Source organism: Schistocerca nitens, chromosome 1, assembly GCF_023898315.1.
Source record: "Schistocerca nitens isolate TAMUIC-IGC-003100 chromosome 1, iqSchNite1.1, whole genome shotgun sequence".
Classification (NCBI taxonomy): Eukaryota; Metazoa; Arthropoda; class Insecta; order Orthoptera; family Acrididae; genus Schistocerca; species Schistocerca nitens.
The window spans coordinates 194,677,016-194,696,295 of NC_064614.1; the positions used below are offsets into that span (position 1 = coordinate 194,677,016).

The following is a 19,280-nucleotide window of genomic DNA, read 5'->3' on the forward strand; positions in this document are numbered from 1 at the left end:
ACGTCCGCATGTTGCAGGTCCTGTATGGGCCTTTCTGGATACAGAAAATGTTCGACTTCTGCCCTGGCCAGCACATTCTGCAGATCTCTAACCAATTGAAAACGTCTGGACAATAGTGACCGAGCAACTGGCTCGTCACAATACGCCAGTCATTACTCTTGAAGAACTGTGGTATCGTGTTGAAGCTGCATGGGCAGCTGTACCTGTACACGCCATCCAAGCTCTGTTTGACTCAATGCCCAGGCTTATCAAGCCCGTTATTACGGCCAGAGGTGGTTGTTCTGGGTACTGATTTCTCAGGATCTATGGACCCAAATTGCGTGAAAATGTAATCACATCTCAGTTCTAGTATAATATATTTGTCCAATGACTACCCGTTTATCATCGGCATTTCTTCTTGGTGCAGCTACTTTAATGGCCAGTAGTGTAGTAACGTTGAGCGAGCATGCTCGCGGTTTATTTGATCATGGGTACAAGATGATATGATGTAATTCAACTGAGAAGTTTTAAGACATTACATTAAAAGTGTGTCTGCCCGATTTGTGCCAGAATTGTGAAGGCAAGTGCCGTCTCGGTTTGATTCCCCATCGCTTCAGATGACTTTTGTCAACCAGCAGTTTTTACGTGGTTTCTCCACAGTCATATAGGCGAATGCTGAGCTGTTTAACTATTTCAACCTTATTTACGCGATATACAAACGCTTACAGTACGAAAAACATATCTCCATATTAACACTATTATGCAGACTCATTTCAACACGAATAAGGCTACCTTTAGAGTTAACCTTGTGTAGTATCATCAAGATGATTGTGTTTCGATCGTTGTAAGAAGCTGCAAAGTTTGAAATATATAAATCTTTTTGTTCATCTGTACCGCTTAACTGGAAGCAGATAATACTGAAAGTGATTCTGATGTACCGAAAGCGTGATGAAAACAAAGCCATCTTAACTCTTACATAAATACATGCATATATGGATCAGCTTAGTGTACATAAATGGGGGAAATCGTATGACTGAGCAAGACGTGACCCTCAAGATAAATTCAGTGCGATATACAAATCTGCAAGGATGATTCGTATTACAAAACTATATCAAGCAAAGAAATTCAAAGTAAATTGACGAATGAGAACAAATGTTTTTTGCGAAAACATACATCTCACAAGTGGCAGTATATACTTAAAATCATCATTAAATGCGGAACATTGCGACTGGAACAGGGAGAAGGGAACTAGCAGTGGTACATCAACTATTCTCCACTGCACATCAGAAAAGAAAGCGAGTTAATATTGCACTGTCATCCAGATCTGTGCCAAGTTGAAATTTTAAGTGTTTAGCAAAGTGTCTAGGTTAACGGGAAGTTAGTTTAAAATCCGTTGCAAAATTTGTACCAAACAAACAGACAAGAAACAGACCTCATAAAACGTGTTAAAAATATAAATTTACAGTGGAGCATCAGACAATAAACTTTTAAAACTAAGTAAAAATTGATATTTAAAGCCACAAGTACGAAAATGAGTAAGTAAATACACATTTTTAAAATACTTTATTTGGAGGAATATACGTTTTATTCACTTCTGCTTGAAATAAGATACTTTATTTGTCTGTAAAAAAATTGCCAATCCTACTTATGATTCATGTATAACCGAAAAGGCTGGAAAAATGTGTATATAAAATCACTCAAACCGGACGCAAGTGAAAGCATTCATAGTACGGCTGCAACGGACGGAGACTTGTTTCAGTCGGTTGTCCCGCAATGAGTGAAACCACTTAAACCTGATGTATGAGTGAAAACATTCGTGCAACTGACATGGCCGCAGAGACTGGTATCATTCGACTGAAAAACTTGACAGAATGAAAAAACAATCGATTGTTAAAAATCTTACTACTGAGGTGCCTACCTTTCAATAAACCGCAATTTTGTTCTGTCATTGATATTCTGCCAACGGCTTACATCGTTCATTCCGAGACCGTTTTTATTCTTCGTATACAAGTGACGTCAGCGCAGTAACTACGATGGCAGTTTGCATCAACAACTGTAAAGAACAGATGTGGATTCTCCCAGTTAATTGTGAGGAAGCAGTGTTTAGTAGTGGACGTACGACCGTAGTGTGTTGATATTGTTGTGTTTCAAATCGCTATGGAGCAACGTTTTTAAATCATTGTTCAACACATTCTTTAGAATGTTTTGAAGAATACAAAGGTGTATGCAAAGTTTGCCCCGCGAACCTGGACTCCAGAACAAAAATAACGGTGGGTGGGTGCCTGCTGCGACTTGAATGAAATGCAAATCGCAGACAATTTTTATCTGAAAAAAAACATCATGGGTCACAAGATTTGGTATCATCACAAAACAATAAAGTGCAGCAATTCACATGAATGGTCAACGCTTTGACGACATAACCGACATTCAAGCCAGTGTGACATGAGAGTTGAACAACATCCGGAAGGAAGATTTTCAGACAATTCCACGTGGTTGTACGAACATTGTGTGCGTTATGCTAAAGTGGGGGAGACCAAGTAGAACACCAGAAGCGTTAAAATTACCACCTTAACTGTTCTCTACTTTTCATTAGTCCAGTTCCGAAACTTTTTGGTCTGAGGGGGTGAGAAGAATAATCTACGTCAGAAAGTAAATGACGAAATTTCACACTCGATAAATGTTCAAAATGTGTTGGCAGTATTTAATCAGTGAGACCTGTGATTCAGATATTAACAGCTAGAGACTCTCAGTTGTAAGAGTCCTTTAATTTGCTTTTATTGGAACTTTTTAACATGTCAGTCACTAAAGGATTTACGTCTTTGTATAGTTATGGCATGATGCAGCTCTGCATTTCGCAAGTTTATATAGACAGGAATAATTACACCATTGGAATTTGGCTGAGAGGTCAGGGCTATACGCTAACCACCTGCGTTAAAACGCAAACAAACTCTCCTCAGCTGCATGCGATGCCACTACTGTGTCGCCATGTCAGATGTCCCTGAGCGGAATTACTTTTTTTTAGTCATCGATCTTCTGACTAGTTTGATGTGACCCGCCACAAATGCCTCACCTGTGCCAAACTCTTCATCTCAGAGTAGCACCAACCTACGTCCTCAATTATGTACTATCGCTGTTTTCCTCAACAGTGGCCCGCATCTCGTGGTCGTGCGGCAGCGTTCTCGCTTCCCACGCCCGGGTTCCCGGGTTCGATTCCCGGCGGGGTCAGGGATTTTCTCTGCCTCGTGATGGCTGGGTGTTGTGTCATGTCCTTAGGTTAGTTAGGTTTAAGTAGTTCTAAGTTCTAGGGGACTGATGACCATAGCTGTTAAGTCCCATAGTGCTCAGAGCCATTTGAACCATTTTTGAACCTCAACAGTGTTTATCCTTACTTACATGGAGGATACTTGCAGATCGGTATCCCGTCTATCAGTACCCTCACTATGTGAACTAGTCTGCCAAGCATTCTTCGATGGATCGTAATTGTAGGGCAACACACTAAGAGAAATGAAACGTCGAACTAGTGCTTGTTAGTAAATGATGAGTGTTTGAAAGTAAGATAAACTGTGTCTTACTTTGTCAGCTCTAGAGATAAAATGACTTTTACAAAATGCAATTTCAAAGTTATCTGTGGTGACCAACATTGTAAGCTGTTCAAATGACTTGGAAGCTTCGTAGACCACCGTTCTCCTACCGTTTATACAATTATTTTACTATTAATTTTAGTTGTAAAACGTTGATTTACATGTTTAATATTCTTGCGCTCCCTGGACATTACATTGTGGTGAAGGTGATCCTGTGCTAAACCATTTTTTATTTTTTTATTTATTTATACGCTGGATGTATGCATAAATGGCCTGTTAACACAGCACTGCCGTCTTTCCTTAAATCTGAATTTCAGATCAGCACACGACATAGTGGATATTTTACATGCTTGGAAATCTACTTCGCACATACATCTCCCTACGGTGATCTGTGCAGGCAAATAGGCAAATATTGTGTTAAAATCTTATTTACAATGTAAACAACATAGGAATGGAAAATAAACAGCAACTGTTAGCAGTAAGTAGTTTTGCATCTTACAGAATACTTGCTGCATTACAAAAGGCATAGGTTATTTTGTGGCATACCAATTCTTCTTCTACTATCTTATCCATACAGTACTTAAACACAAAAACAACACAACATTCCACATGAATCTGTGTTAATAATGTTGTAAGCATCCTGTCTTCTTTACAACTTAGGATCACATGCAAGAATATATTCTGAAACACACCCTGAATAAAACGCTATCTTCTGCACAAAGTTTAGACCCCTAAAACCATATAATAACGCTATAAGGAGAGGAGTGGCTTACTTAGTGTAACGTAAAAGCAATGGACCTAAGTAGACACCTTACTTGATTACATGAGCTTACTACGTTGTGTTATGTATGCCAACTAACGTTAATGACCTGTAAATAAGGTATCCGGTAGCCAAGCTACATGCAGTTCGCATCCTTGGTCCAGTTTGCAAGCCTAACGTTTCTGTTTAGAAATCTAAGAATTCAAAGACACAAAGCAGTCACATTCCGTATACATGTGTGAACTGATGAAATGCCAGCTTTCTCTGAAACTCCAACTTGTGACTTACCTTCTGGTCTGTAAAAACGTGCGAAGAAAAGAAATGAGGCATACCGCCAACTTCTGTTTAGAAATATACATATATGTTAATAGCAATAATAGTTCAGGTAAATTGATATATCTGCTGAAGGCAGAAAGAGCATTACGTGATATATACTGATGGAAAAAATCGCAACACCAACAACTAGTAGTGCGAAATAAACGAAAGTTGGTCGGTGTGTTTCTACGTCTGAAAGATAACCTCTATTCAAATTCACACCAGTCGCATAAGAGTGCCGCTAATAGCGCTACTATGAGGATGCAAATCAGGTTTGTGTTAGTTAGACGTGGTGGGTTTGTTGATCGTGAATGCCTTCAAGGCGAAAAAGACACCATTATTAACACCTCACTGACTTTGAAAGAGGTCGTGTAATAGAGCTATGTGAAGCAAGGTGTTCCATCTGCGATACTGCAGACAGCCTTGGCAGGATCGTAGCCACTATACAGTTCTGCTGGCAGCGGTGGTCGGTAGAGTGTATGGTCAGCAAGAAGACCTTGCTCCAGACGGCCATGTGACACTACCGAGAGGGAGGACCACCGTCTTCGGTGTGGCGATTCTGGTGCATCATACTGCATTTGCTACACCAAATAGAGCAGCAGTTGACACCACAGTGACACAACAAATCCGGTACAGGACAGCTCCCAACCAGATGCCCTGTAGCGTGCATTCCACTGACCCCAACCTACTGCCATTTTCGGCTTTAGGAGTGTCAAGCGAGAGCTCATTAGGGTGCAGGGTACAGGGATGTTGTGTTTTCTGATGAAAGCTGCTTCTGCTGCGTGCTGGTGATGGCTGTATGTTGGTTAGGAGGAGGCCAGTGGAGGGCCTGCAACCAACCTGACACACTGGACCTACACCTGGAGTTGTGCTTTGGGATGCGATTTTGTGTGGAAGCAGGAGCACCCTCATGGTTAGGCTACACACCAATACTTCCAATTTGTTCGTCAGTCTGGTGATTCGACCTGTTGTGCTGCCAACCATGGACAGCATTCCATGGGGTGCTATCCTGCAGGATAATACTTGCCAACATACCGCTGTTGTTACCCGATATGCTGTACAGAGTTGTCTTGGCGTGCTTGATCACCATATCTGCCTCCAATCGGGCACATACAGGACATCATTGGACGACAACTCCAGCGTCATCCACAAACAGCATTAACCGTCCCTGTATCGACCGACCAAATGCAACAAGCATGGAACTCCATACAAACTGGCATCCGGTACCTGTACAACACAATTCATGCGTGTTTGCATGCTTGCATTCAATATCCTGGGCGGTTATACCAGTGATTAATCGACCAAAATTTTACATTTGCAATGGCCTATCTCGCGCTTGCATAGCCGTAATCTTGAAATTTTAGTCATTTAAATATGTTACCTAGAGAAATGTGTTCCCAAAATTTCATTACTCTGTATAAATTATTTTTTGGTGTTGCAGTTTTTTTTCATCTGCGAGTTGGATCCACATTGCGAAGTGCAGCTCGGCGGTAAATAACCAGAATTTTAAAATAATGGCAAGGGATGACGACTATCTGAATTAGAATAATCGAATAAGGAAATATGCATTTACATTCAAAGCATAATTATTGGCACCATGAAACACAACGTATCTTCATGAAACAAGAGATACAATAAATCACTATATGTGAAATATTTATACGAAAAGTGTTCGTCAAACATCAGAAAGCGCTGAAAGAAGCTCGCTAAATGGCAATGTGATGAATTCAAGTACCATGATATTTGGTTGGATTAATAGACACCGGATTCTGTGGTGTGCATTGAAAGCTACCCAACTCAGCATATAACCAACGTCCTGTTTCCACTTGGTAAAGTTCTGTAAATGCTGTAAATCCAATAGACTAAGCCTTGCAATAATAAATAGAAAATAGGCAGACACGTTTATAGCATAAGGTCTGCTAATGAACAACAGACTCTGCCTTCAGCTCCACTTAAAACTGTCAGCCATAACAGCGTTCTACCATACCAGCCCATTCCGATCAGCAGCGTCCAATTCTTAATCCCTTCGAGCATTCAAACCGAATGTTCCCACGAGATTACGTGATGCGTTCGCTCCTGATCGGCCCGCCGTAACCAGCACGCCAAAATATTTCCTTGTGGCATCCTACTAATCTTGTCAAAGACAGTCATGCTTTCAGAGTTCAAATGGTTGAAATGGCTCTGAGCACTACGGGACTTAACATCTGAGGTCATCAGTCCCGTAGACTTTGAACTACTTAAACTTAACTAACCTAAGGACAACACACACATCCATGGCCGAGGCAGGATTCGAACCTGCGACCGTAGCAGCAGCGCGGTTCCGGTCACAGCGGCCGACTGCTTTCAGAGTTCGACCGCTCGATACAGAATACACCGAGGTGACAAAAATCATCGAACAGGCATTTGCCATATATAGACAGCGGTAATATTGCGACACAACGTATAAAAGGACAGTGCATTGGCTGTGCTACCTTTTGTACTCAGGTGGTTCATGTGAGAAGTTTTCCAATGTGATTATGGCCACACAACAGGAATTAACAAACGTTGGACGCGAAATGGTAGTTGCTACTAGACCCTTGAGGAAATCGTAGGGAATTCAGTATTCCGAGACCCACAGTAGCAAGAGTGTGTCGAGAATACCAAATTTCAGGCATTACCTCTTACCACGGACAACGAAGTGGCAAACGGGCTTCACTTAACGACCGAGAGCCGCGGCGTTTGCGTAGAATTGTCAGTGTTAACAGACAAACAACCCTGCGTGAAACAATAGCAGAAATCAATGTGGTGCCTAGACGAACGTTTCTGGTAAGGACGGTGCGGCGAAGTTTGCCGTTGACGGACCGTAGCAGCAGACGAGTCCTCTCGCTAACAGCACGACATCGTCTGCAGCTCCTCTCATGGGCTTGTGACAACATCGGTTGGGCCCTAGACGACTGGAAAACCGTGGCGTGGTCAAATGTGTCTGACTTTTAGATAGTAAGAGCTGACGGCAGGTTTCGAGTGTGGTGCAGACTCCACGAAGCCATGGACCAAAGTTGCCAACGAGGCACTGTGCAAGGTGGTGGTGGCTTCAGAATGGTATGGTCTATGTTTACATAGAATGGACTGGGTCCTCTGGCCTATCTGAACCGATCATTAACTGAAAATATCTGTGTTAGGCAACTTGGGGACCATTTGCAGCCATTCATGGACTTCAAATTCCCAAACAACGATGTCATATCACCGGGCCACATTGTTCGCAGTTGGTTTGAAGAGCATTCTGGACACATCGATTTGGCCACCCATATCACGTGACATGAATTCCGTCGAAAGTCTATGGGACATGATCAACTGGTCTGCTCGTTGCACAACACCGGCAACACCTTCGCAGCTATGGACAGTTATTGATACAGCATGGCGTGATATTTCGCTAGTGGACTTCCAATGACTTGTTGAGTCCGTGTCAGGCCGGGAGGTCCTACACGATATCAAGAGGTATATCGTGACTTTCGTAACCCCAGTGTATGTCTTATGTAAGAGTGTCTGCGTTTGAGAATACGCGAAAGATAATCAATACTGATGCTGGCTTATGGTACCAACGTTCAGTGTAAAACTAACACATTTCACTGCATTACATGTGGAGAAAAACAGCAAACCAGGCTTCAGAAGATAACTGTCTGTTATTTATACACTGCTGGTCATTAAGATTGCTACACCACGAAGATGACGTGCTAAGGACGCGAAATTTCACCAACAGGAAGAAGATGCTGTGATATCCAAATGATTAGCTTTTCAGAGCATTAACAAAAGGTTGGCGCCGGTGGCGACACCTACAACGTGCTGACATGAGGAAAGTTGCCAACAGATTTCTCATACGTTGCCTGGTGAAACGTTGTTGTGATGCCTCGTGTAAGGAGGAGAAATGCGTACTACCACGTTTCCGACTTTGATAAAGTTCGGATTGTAGCCTATCGCGATTGCGGTTTATCGTATCGCGACATTGCTGCTCGCGTTGGTCGAGATCCAATGCCTGTTAGCAGAATATGGAATCGGTGGGTTCAGGATATTAACACGGAACGCCGTGCTGGATCCCAAAGACCTCGTATCACTAGTAGTCGAGATGACAGGCATCTTATCCGCATGGCTGTAACTGACCGTGCAGCCACGTCTCGATCCCTGAGTCAACAGATGGGGACGTTTGCAAGACAACAACCATCTGCACGAACAGTTCGACGACGTTTGCAGCAGCATGGACTATTAGCTCGGAGACCATGGTTCCGGTTACCCTTGACGCTGCATCACAGACAGCAGAGTCTGCGATGGTGTACTCAACGACAAACCTGGGTGCACGAATGACAAAACGTCATGTTTTCGGATGAATCCAGGTTCTGTTTACAGCATCATGATGGTCGCATCCGTGTTTGGCGACATCGCGGCGAACGCACATTGGAAGCATGTATTCGTCACCGCCACACTGGCGTATCACCCGGCGTCATGGTATAGGGTGCCATTGGTTACACGTCTCGGTCACCTCTTGTTCGCATTGACGGCACTTTGAACAGTTGAACGTTACATTTCATATGTGTTACGACCCGTGGATCTGGCCTTTATTCGATCCCTGCGAAACCCTACATTTCAGCAGGATAATGCACGTCCGCATGTTGCAGGTCCTGTACGGGCCTTTCTGGATACAGAAAATGTTCGACTGCCCACCTGGCCGGCACATTCTCCAGATCTCTCACCAATGAAAACGTCTGTTCAATGCTGGCTGAGCAACTGGCTCGTCACAATACGCCAGTCACTCTTGATGAACTGTGGTATGGTGTTGAAGCTGCATGGGCAGCTGTACCTGTACACGCCATCCAAGCTCTGTTTGACTCAATGCTCAGGCGTCTCAAGGCCGTTATTATGGCCAGAGGTGGTTGTTCTGGGTAGTGATTTCTCAGGATCTATGCACCCAAATTGCGTGAAAATGTAATCACATGTCAGTTCTAGTATAATATATTTGTCTGATTAATACCCGTTTATCATCTGCATTTCTTCTTGGTGTAACAATTTTAACGACCAGTACGTTAATTTAATGTATTTTCTTGCATCTTTTGATTTAAGAGACATCATTTTGTGTCAGTACTGTTTCACTGTTGTAACGCCCACACTGTGTATCTGGCGGCAGGTGGAACATGACGTTGGAGTGCAACGCGGACTGCGGTTGCGGTCCGCACGTGAAGTACGCGCCGGTGTGCGCAGAGGGCGGCGGCGCCACGTTCTACTCGGCCTGCCACGCCGGCTGCGAGACCAGCTTCATCAACGGAAGCACCACGGTCAGTCTGGTGGGCGGTGAATGTGCCGCGCCCTTCCAGTACGATACTATTGAAACTTTCTTCTGCTTCTCTGTTTCAACAGTATATTCGTAATCGCTGTTTGAAAGCGATAATAGTGGCTAACGGGCAAAAATTCTAACAATCAAGGAAGTAAGGAGCCACTAGTATCGGGCGAGGAAGCAGGGCCAAGTGCTGGTAGAATTAACACAACACCTTACTTCTAATGCATTTATTAAAACTAGCTAAAATACAATATACAATCTGCCAAGGTAATTAATATAGGGAGAACCAAACCTTAAGAAACTAGCTCATCAACAATTTAACATTGTACCACGCAACATAGTACTGCGTATGCCTTAAGGGCTGCAATCACAAAGAAAGCCTGAAGGGCCAATTTAGCAAGAATACATATAACGTGTTCAGCCTGAAGGGCTGTGCAACTTCCAAGTAAGGGGCCTGAAGGGCCAAATTTAGAAGATAAGAAAATCTTAAAGATATCAACTGGAAAATAACAAGTGCTTATTAACAACTCGACCTTAAGGGCCAGGTAATAAATGAAATTAGTCAAACAAATTCTGCAATAAGTAAGTAATGGCCAGGAATTTATCAGTAAGCCGGCCTTAAGGGCCCCAGTACACTAACAAGGGAGGTTAAGTATTAAAACTGGATTTGAAAGCCTTAAGGGCTGTAGAGCTTCAAAAAGGGGGGCCTGAAGGGCCAATTCATCAAGGTACTTAATAAACAGCACAGCCTGGAGGGCTGGCCGATGGTTAAGGTTAGGCAATTTCTCAAAAATTGAAGGCAAATCAACAAATTTATCAGTAATCGTTCCTTAAGGGCCACAGTACATTTAGAATCCACATTAACCATTAAGAACTATCACATAGCGAAGCAATTTCCTAAAACTTAGCAACCTTAAATAAATCAATTGATACTATCCAGCTTAAATCCTAGGGACAACAATACATGCATATACTTCTAAAAGGTAAACTTGCATAACATCTAAATTTAAAAATGCAAACAATCGCACACCAACATGGCCAGCAAAGCTACAAAAGTTTAACCACAGTTTCTGAATATAAAATACAAGTAGCTGGAAGGCTACCAATGAGTCATCGTGCCCCATATCATGATTTACAATCTTCAGGTAGTACGAAAGAGGAAAAATACAAGGCGAGCCCCAAAGAGGAATTAAATGATGCCCTTCAATTAAAAATCATTAGACCGCAGCCTAAAGCTGCCACATTTTACAAACTGGCGTAAAAGCCGCCAGCTCAATCGACACTGTTCATATAGGCAAACATACAAATAAAATTCTCTAATCCTGTAAAATTTTCAGTCTAAAAGGGGGCTGATAATAACACGGTATTAAAACAATCTAAGATAAACACATGCACCAACAAACTTTAAGGTGTGCACAGCCACGTACTTCACAAATTTCTTTTCTTTCTCTCACATACATAGAACACGTAGGCTTGGAATTGACTACCAAATTGGTCATAAGAATCAATAGATAGCCACCAATACATCAGTACCCAATTAGTCTCCTAGTGTGACATGGCAGAGCAACAGTTCACATTCACAGCCTTTGATTCAACATGTTCTACTATCCTGGTTGTACAGCATCGACCATGCCCGGAGTGCCTACTGCAAATTTTAACCAAGCAGTTCACGCTCACGTCGACGCCTAACCGAGGAACCAGCCCAGCAGTACAAGAACAACCTACACACTCTAAGTCAAACCCCGCAAACGCAGTACACAACTAACATTCAACCTTTTCCTTCATATGTTCAGAACCGGCGAGCTAAACCGGTGGACGGAAAACACACAACGTCGGCGGCAGCAACATAAAGGAAGTCGCAAACACCACCCTAATACAAGGCCATAGCAAGTCAACTTCAGTCCCGGAGGAAAACCTGCCGCCCTCAGTGCTCAAAACATTCCCGGAGCAACCGTCCTCGGCGACTCCCACTATTCTCCGGAACAGCAACACCACAGCTCCTTATTTAAATTCTCTTCCAACAAGAACAAGCATAATCGGAGCTAACGGCTTCTCTAAGTCAGACACGCTATGCCGTAGAACCTCACGGTGGAATGAGCCGGGCGACACCACACAAACCACCACAAGTCAGGCAAACAAGCACTTCCAGAGTCGATGGCGTACTGCCACGCTTCACGACTCCGTCACTGCACTCCACCGACCTAGAGGGCGGGGCATGAGACGAGGAGAACAGACGGCGCCGCCACGCGGAAAAGCGCCGGCGAGAAGCCAAGGCGTAACTAGGGCGCGTGTTTAAACGAGACGGACAGAAGCACGTCTCACTGCCAGTTACTCTAACCTGTTGCTCTGATCCACTCTCAGCTGTTCTATCTTCTTTTTATCCCTGCGCAGTGTTTTAATTAGAGATGAATCGGATATGCGAAACCATTTATTGATAATTGAAAAAATATGAATTAGCAATCGTAGTGAACTAGAAAAATTGTGGTAAATGAACACCAAATACTCTGAATTAGGAGATAATGCGTGATTTCGATTGTCTTCGTGAAAAACGTCACTTTTAGAAAACAGGCTTTCGCTATATACACTGCTGGAAGGTGCTGAAAGATAATCTGACCACAAAATAGAAAATTTGCGATTGTGACCGATTCGTACTGACTTTAAATAACAGTGAAGTTCGCTTTCAGTCGTTTTGATTCCTGAGAGTCAGGCTGGCTGTTATTTCTTTTTTTTGCCAGCTTGTTAAAGCGGTCCCAAAACATGTCGCGAGCTTCGTGAGTCACAGTTGACTCACGCTCCTCTCCTATACTCTATTTAGCAGGCTTTGGAAATGAATGGCTATTGATAGTAAATAATTCATAATATTCCAATAGCATCGTCTGTCGAATTCTCTCAGCTTTAAAATTCACGAAACAGTCCTTCTTGCATCTTGGGTCTAGCGAGGTTGCGATCAAGTAATTTCGATCTTCATTTAAGGAGGTGAAACGACATTATAATTCAACTTCCAAAGAGGCTGTCTTGTGTAATCAGGATTCTTTGTGCAGTCTCGTCCTTATCTAAATACTTAAATGCCGAACATATTGTTGAATCTTACATAGTCGTCGAATAAGGGGTGTCTAGGAAACCTGCTTTCTCGTATCGCTACACAACAATTCAAGCAAATCATATTAATGAATTTTATTACGAAAAGTAAATGATAATACTTAACTTTGAGAAATACATAGATGTGTCGCAAGCAAAGGGTGACAATGCAAAATAAGAAATCTCTTCAGTATAACAATTCCAGATTGAGCTACATAGAATGTACGGGGAAATTAATGAGCTTTGACGCTCTGTCTAGTTGCTTCCCTTCAAGCTGCTGTAGAACTGTGCCGCCACCAGTCGAACGCGGAGCGTAAGTTCTCTTCGCATAGAGGCCGCTGTTGTCACGTTGTCGTCCTGGAGAGGGGTCGATCAGCATGCAATTGGCTGACGTCTTCTTCACAGCCCTTTTTGTTCTCTCGTTGCCGACTGGCGTGCTGGTGCTCGACTTTACGCCCGTAAGACGTATGATAATGCTTCGGATTTACGGAAGAGACCACAACTTATTTGTCTCATTTCTTCAAAGCACTTCAAAAGCTTAACACATTATTCCATCAAATCTAACTTGTGACAATGAAATTAGTAAGCGTATAGTAATCATCCACATACAGAAACAGAGCAACATAGACAATTTCAGTTCCAACAGACACGCTACCAAATAAAAGGTGGAATTATACCGCGTGCTGATATCTTGCATGAACTGTTGTTCTGGTACATTTAGCTCCCTTTGAACCACCAATAGCTTTTCTTGAGCTAAGCTCGAATGACTGAAGTGGTTAACAGACATTAATCAGTAGCGACCATTCCTCCTACTTACGGCTGCAACAACAATGACTCCGTTACAAGCTCTGACGCGAATGGATGAAACATCTAGCAGAATCAAACTTAGCCGCTCCAGTGCGTTGTACCATGTTAGCGTCATTCTCATGAACACGTAAATGTGATTTGATTTTGTCAATATCCCAGCCAACTGCAATGGTGTTTAACTCCTTTCCTACATTTTCTCATGTCTGAACCTAAAAAAGGCTCCATCGCGAGGACTCCGTGTTCCAGCTGAAATTTGGGAGAGAAGTAAGCTCTGAAACTCAGGAAGTTAGCAATGTTATGCAAAGAGGTCAATATATTAGAGGTTACAGAAGGCGTTAGAGAACATGAAATATTTCATTTGATTTTTTCATAAAATGTGTCATAGATGTCAGGACGGTTTGGCATTTTACAGCGGGTTAAAGCTTGTTCTAGGAGTCTTGCAGATCAAGTACTATCTGCGACAGATAATGCTCGTTGTCTATTGCATTGTTTACAAACCAAAACAGTAATATTTCAAACGATTCTGACATAGTGAACTTCTTTGTTGTCGATTTTGAAGAGGAACTTCTACTGGGGAAGGCTAAAGAAGATGCATGCACGCAGCGGCTGTATCTTTGTCAACTGCTTGGAATTTACAAGGGCTGTTCAGAAAGTAAGGTCCGATCGGTCACGAAATGAAAACCACAGTGAAAATCAAAAGTTTTTTACTTGCAACAGTTAGCCACATGTTCCAGCTACCTCTGTGAATAGTCACCGTTCCGACTTAGACATTTGTCGCGGCGTTGTACAAACTTTCCAGTACTCTCGTCATAGAAAGCAGCAGCCTGTGCTTTCCGCCAATTCTCTACGCTGGTCTGCCTTTCGTTGTTTGTGCCAAAATGTTGTCTTCGTAGCCAGCGGTTCAAGTAAGCAGAGAGGATGAACGGAGGGAGCCAATTAAGGACTGTATTGTGGATGATCAAACACTTCCCACGGAAAAGGCTGCAGGAGCGTCTTCATTGCCCCTGCAGAATGCGACTGAAAATTGTCTTCAAGAAAGAAATGCCTGACATTTATGTTATGTGGGCTGCATAGTTTCAGGCGAAATCGCTCACCAGATCCACATACTTGGCGGGAGACACTGTTGTTTTAGGCATTTCTACGTGATCACTTTGCGCAATGAACTGAAAAGAGCGAAGTGAAGCGATCGACAGGCACACTAAAGACACTGCCCAATAGAAATGTGCATAGTTCCATTGGATTTTCACAGTGGTTTCCATTTCGCGCCTAATCGAACCTTACTTTCCGATGTGCCTCATATCTGGATGTTTCGTTTCAAATTATTTTTCAAAACTGAAGAACCTATTACAAAAACGAAATATTTCATTGGGTTTAAGATGGATTAGGAATTTCTTGTTAGTTTAAATATTTTTATATAACTTCGTTTCGCAAAAACATTTGTGCATCCCAAAATATTTTAATTAAACCGAGTATTCGATAAATATGCACGTATTGAACGGTATTATTGTATCTATGGACAGATCAGTTGTTGATCATGTGTAATAAGATAAGAATAAAAGACAAATAAGGCTTTGGTACATACATCTTTCCTTTTCCTTCTCCGCCACGAGAAATTTGAGCTATGTATAACAAATGACAATATTATTACCACTGTATATTTCACAATATTTCTAAACGACATTTTTCGTAATTTATCTTACAATTAAATTACATTAAATAGTAACCTGAAATAACAACTAACAAAAAATGGTTCAAATGGCTCTGAGCACTATGGGACTTAACATCTGAGGTCATCAGTCCCCTAGAACTTAGAGCTACATAAATCTAACTAACCTAAGGACATTACACACATCCATGCCCGAAGCAGGATTCGAACCTGCGACCGTATCGGTCACGCGGTTCCAGGCTGAAGCGCCTAGAACCGCACGGCCACACCGGCCGGCGCAATCAGTAAATAGTACACATTAAGACATATGTAAAGTCCGCACTTAGATAGCGCTTACCTAAACGCCTGCACAGCAAATTTAAAAAAAAGAAAAAATGTGCCCAAGAATGTCTTGATTTGAAAATTAAATTGAAAACCTAAATTTCAACACGATGTGGACATTATCTACAGGGACTGTCACAATGATGAAGAATCGTTTGCTTTTATGCAGTGCACCATGAATACATTGCTGATTATCTATTATTAATGAGATTTTTACTAGACAATATAGAATGCTAGACACCAAATTGCAACACCAGGAGGGAAACATTACTTATTACGTGTATCCATTATAGGTGAAACATAGCTGATTAAATTTGTAGGAGTTTTCACTCGTCAGTATTCTGATTGATTCGATGCAGCCAGCCACGAATTCCTCTCTTGTGCTGACCTCTCTATCGCAGTGAAGCACTTTTATCCCACTATTACAATTACTTGTTGGATGTATTCCAATATCTACCCTACAGTTTTTACCCTTTACAGCTCCCTCTAGTAGCATGGAGGTAATTCCCTGATGTCTTAACACATGCTCTATCGTCGTGTTTCTTCTATTTACCACTGTTTTACATATGTTCGTTTCTTCGCTCATTCTCCGAAGAATGTCCTCATTCCTTATCTTATTAGTCCACCTAATTATCAACATTTTTTATCGCACCACAACTCAAACGCTTCGATTCTCTTCGTTTCTGGTTTTCTCGCAGTCCTTGCTTGACCACCATACGATGCTGTGCTCTAAACGTACATTCTCAGAAATTAAGAACAATGTTTGTTACTAGCAGACTTATTGGGCCAGGAATACCCTGTTTGCCTGTGCTATCTCCTGATTTTTATGTCCCCATCATGGGAATTCTGCTTCCAACGTAGCAGAGCCCCTTCACTTCGTGGTCTCCAATTCTGATGTTAAATTTATTGCTAATCTCATGTCTGCTACTTCTCGTTACTTTCACCTTTTTTCGGTTTCCTCTCAATCCGTAGTGTGTACTTATGGGACTATTCTCTCCATTCAACAGATCCTGTATCTCTTCTTCACTTCCTCTCAGGACGCAATATCATCAGCTAATATTATATGTGATATCTTTCAATCTGGATTTTAATCCTCCTCCTGAATCTCCCTTTCATTCCCGCCGTTGCTTCTTCGAAGTACAGACTGACCAGAAGGTGTGAAAGGCTACATCCTTCAAACCATTTCTAATCCCAACCTTTCGTTCTTATTTTTCATGTTATTTTTCCGTCTTGGTTCTTGTACATACTGTATATTACCGGTCTTTCCCTTTGGCTTAATCCTGTTTTGCTCAGAATTTCTAACATCTTGCATTACATTGTCGATCGCCTTTTCCAACTCGACAAACCCTATGACCGTGTCTCAATTTTTCTTAAGTCTTGATTATATTATCAATCGCAACGTCAGAACTGTCTCTCTTGGGCCTTCACCTTTCCGAAAGCCAAAATTATTGTCATACAATAGATCTTCGGTTTTATTTTCTGAGATTTTTTTATCATCAGTCTCTTGACTGGTCTGATGTGGCCCTCCACGAATTCATCTCGTGTGACAACCTTTTCATCTCAGAGTAGCACTTGCAAGCTACGTCCTCAATTATTCGCTGGACGTATCCCAATCTGTGTCTTCCTCTACGGATTCAACACTTTGCAGCTCCAGTACCATGGAAGTCATTCCCTGATGTGTTAACACATGTCTACACCTACATCTATATCTACATCGATACTATAAAAATCACATTTAAGTGCCTGGCAGAAAGATCATCGAATCACCTACACAATTCTCTATTATTCCAATCTCATATAGCGCGCGGAAAGAATGAACACCTATATCTTACCGTACGAGCTCTGATTTCCCTTATTTTATCGTGGTGATCGTTCCTCCCTTTGTAGGTCGGTGTCAACAAAATATTATCGTATTCGGAGGAGAAAGTTGGTGATTGGAATTTCGTGAGAAGATTCCGTCGCAACGAAAAACGCCTTTCTTTTAACTATTTCTAGCCCAAATCCTGTATCATTTCTGTGACACTCTCTCCCATATTTCGCGTTAATACGAAGCGTGCTGCCCTTCTTTGAACTTTTTCGATTCCGTTAGTCCTATCTGGTAAGGATCCCACACCGCGCAGCAGTAATCTAAAATAGGACGGACAAGCGTAGTGTAGGCAGTCTGCTTACTAGGTCTGTTACATTTTGTAAGTGTCCTGCTAATAAAACGCAGTCTTTGGTTAGCCTTCCCCACAACATTTTCTATGTGTTCCTTCCAATTTAAGTTGTTCGTGATTGTAATACCTATGTATTTAGTTGGATTTACGGCTTTTATATTAGACTGATTTATCGTGAACAGAAGTTTAACGAGTTCCTTTTAGCACTCATGTGGAAGATCTCACACTTATTCAGTGTCAACTGCCACTTTTCGCACCATTCAGATATTTTTTCTAAATCGTTTTGCAGTTTTTTTGTCTTCTGATGACTTTATTAGTCGATAAACGACAGCGTCATCTGCAAACAACCGAAGACAGCTGCTCAGATTGTCTCCCAAATCGTTCATATAAATAAGGAACAGCAATGGGCCTATAACACTATCTTGGGGAACGCCAGAAATCACTTCTGTTTTACTCGATGACTTTCCGTCAGTTACTAAGAACTGTGACCTCTCTGACAGGAAATCACAAATCCCGTCAGTTAACGGAGACGATATTCCATGAGCACGCATTTTCACTACGAGCCGCTGGTGTAGTACAGTGTCAAAAGCCTTCCGTAAATCCAGAAATACGGAATCGATCTGAAATCCCTTGTCAACAGCACTCAACACTTCGTGTGAATGAAGAGCTAGCTGTGATTCACAGGAACGATGTTTTCTAAACCCATGTTGACTGTGTGTCAATAGACCGTTTTCTTCGAGATAATTCATAATATTCGAACACAAATGGCTCAAATGGCTCTAAGCACTATGCGACTTGACTTCTGAGGTCATCAGTGCCTACAACTTAGGAGTAATTAAACCTAACTAACCTAAGGACATCACACACATCCATGCCCGAGGCAGGATTCGAACCTGCGACCGTAGTGGTCGTTCGGCTCCAGACTGTAGCGCCTAGAACCACACGGCCACTTCGGCCGGCCTGTTCGAACACAATATATGTTCTAAAATCCTGCTACATATCGACGTTAACGATATGGGCCTGTAGTTTAGTGGATTACTCATACTCCCTTTCTTGAATATTGGTGTGAACTGTGCAACTTTCCAGTTTCTGTTACGGATCTTTCGTCGAGCGAACGGTTGTATATGATTGTTAAGTATGGAGCTAATGCATCAGCATACTCCGAAAGAAACCTAATTGGTATACAGTCTGGACCACAAGACTTGCTTTTATTAAGTGATTTAAGTTGCTTCACTTGATACTGTGCCTTCTTCTTGACAGTATTTTCCGTATATTACTTTCCTCGCCGATTCTGCGGAGAACTTCTACATTTCTT

The 19,280-nt window shown here is 42.2% G+C and overlaps 1 protein-coding gene across 3 annotated transcripts in view; it reads left to right on the plus strand.

The window, feature by feature from the left end:
- Positions 1–19,280, plus strand: part of LOC126235027 (solute carrier organic anion transporter family member 74D-like) — a 215,347-nt gene that overhangs the window by 157,124 nt on the left and 38,943 nt on the right. For all 3 annotated transcript variants that reach the window (XM_049943766.1, XM_049943779.1, XM_049943773.1), the window contains exon 10: positions 9,788–9,935. In XM_049943766.1, coding sequence (XP_049799723.1) covers positions 9,788–9,935 — 148 coding nt within the window. The remainder of the gene's footprint in view (positions 1–9,787; positions 9,936–19,280) is intronic.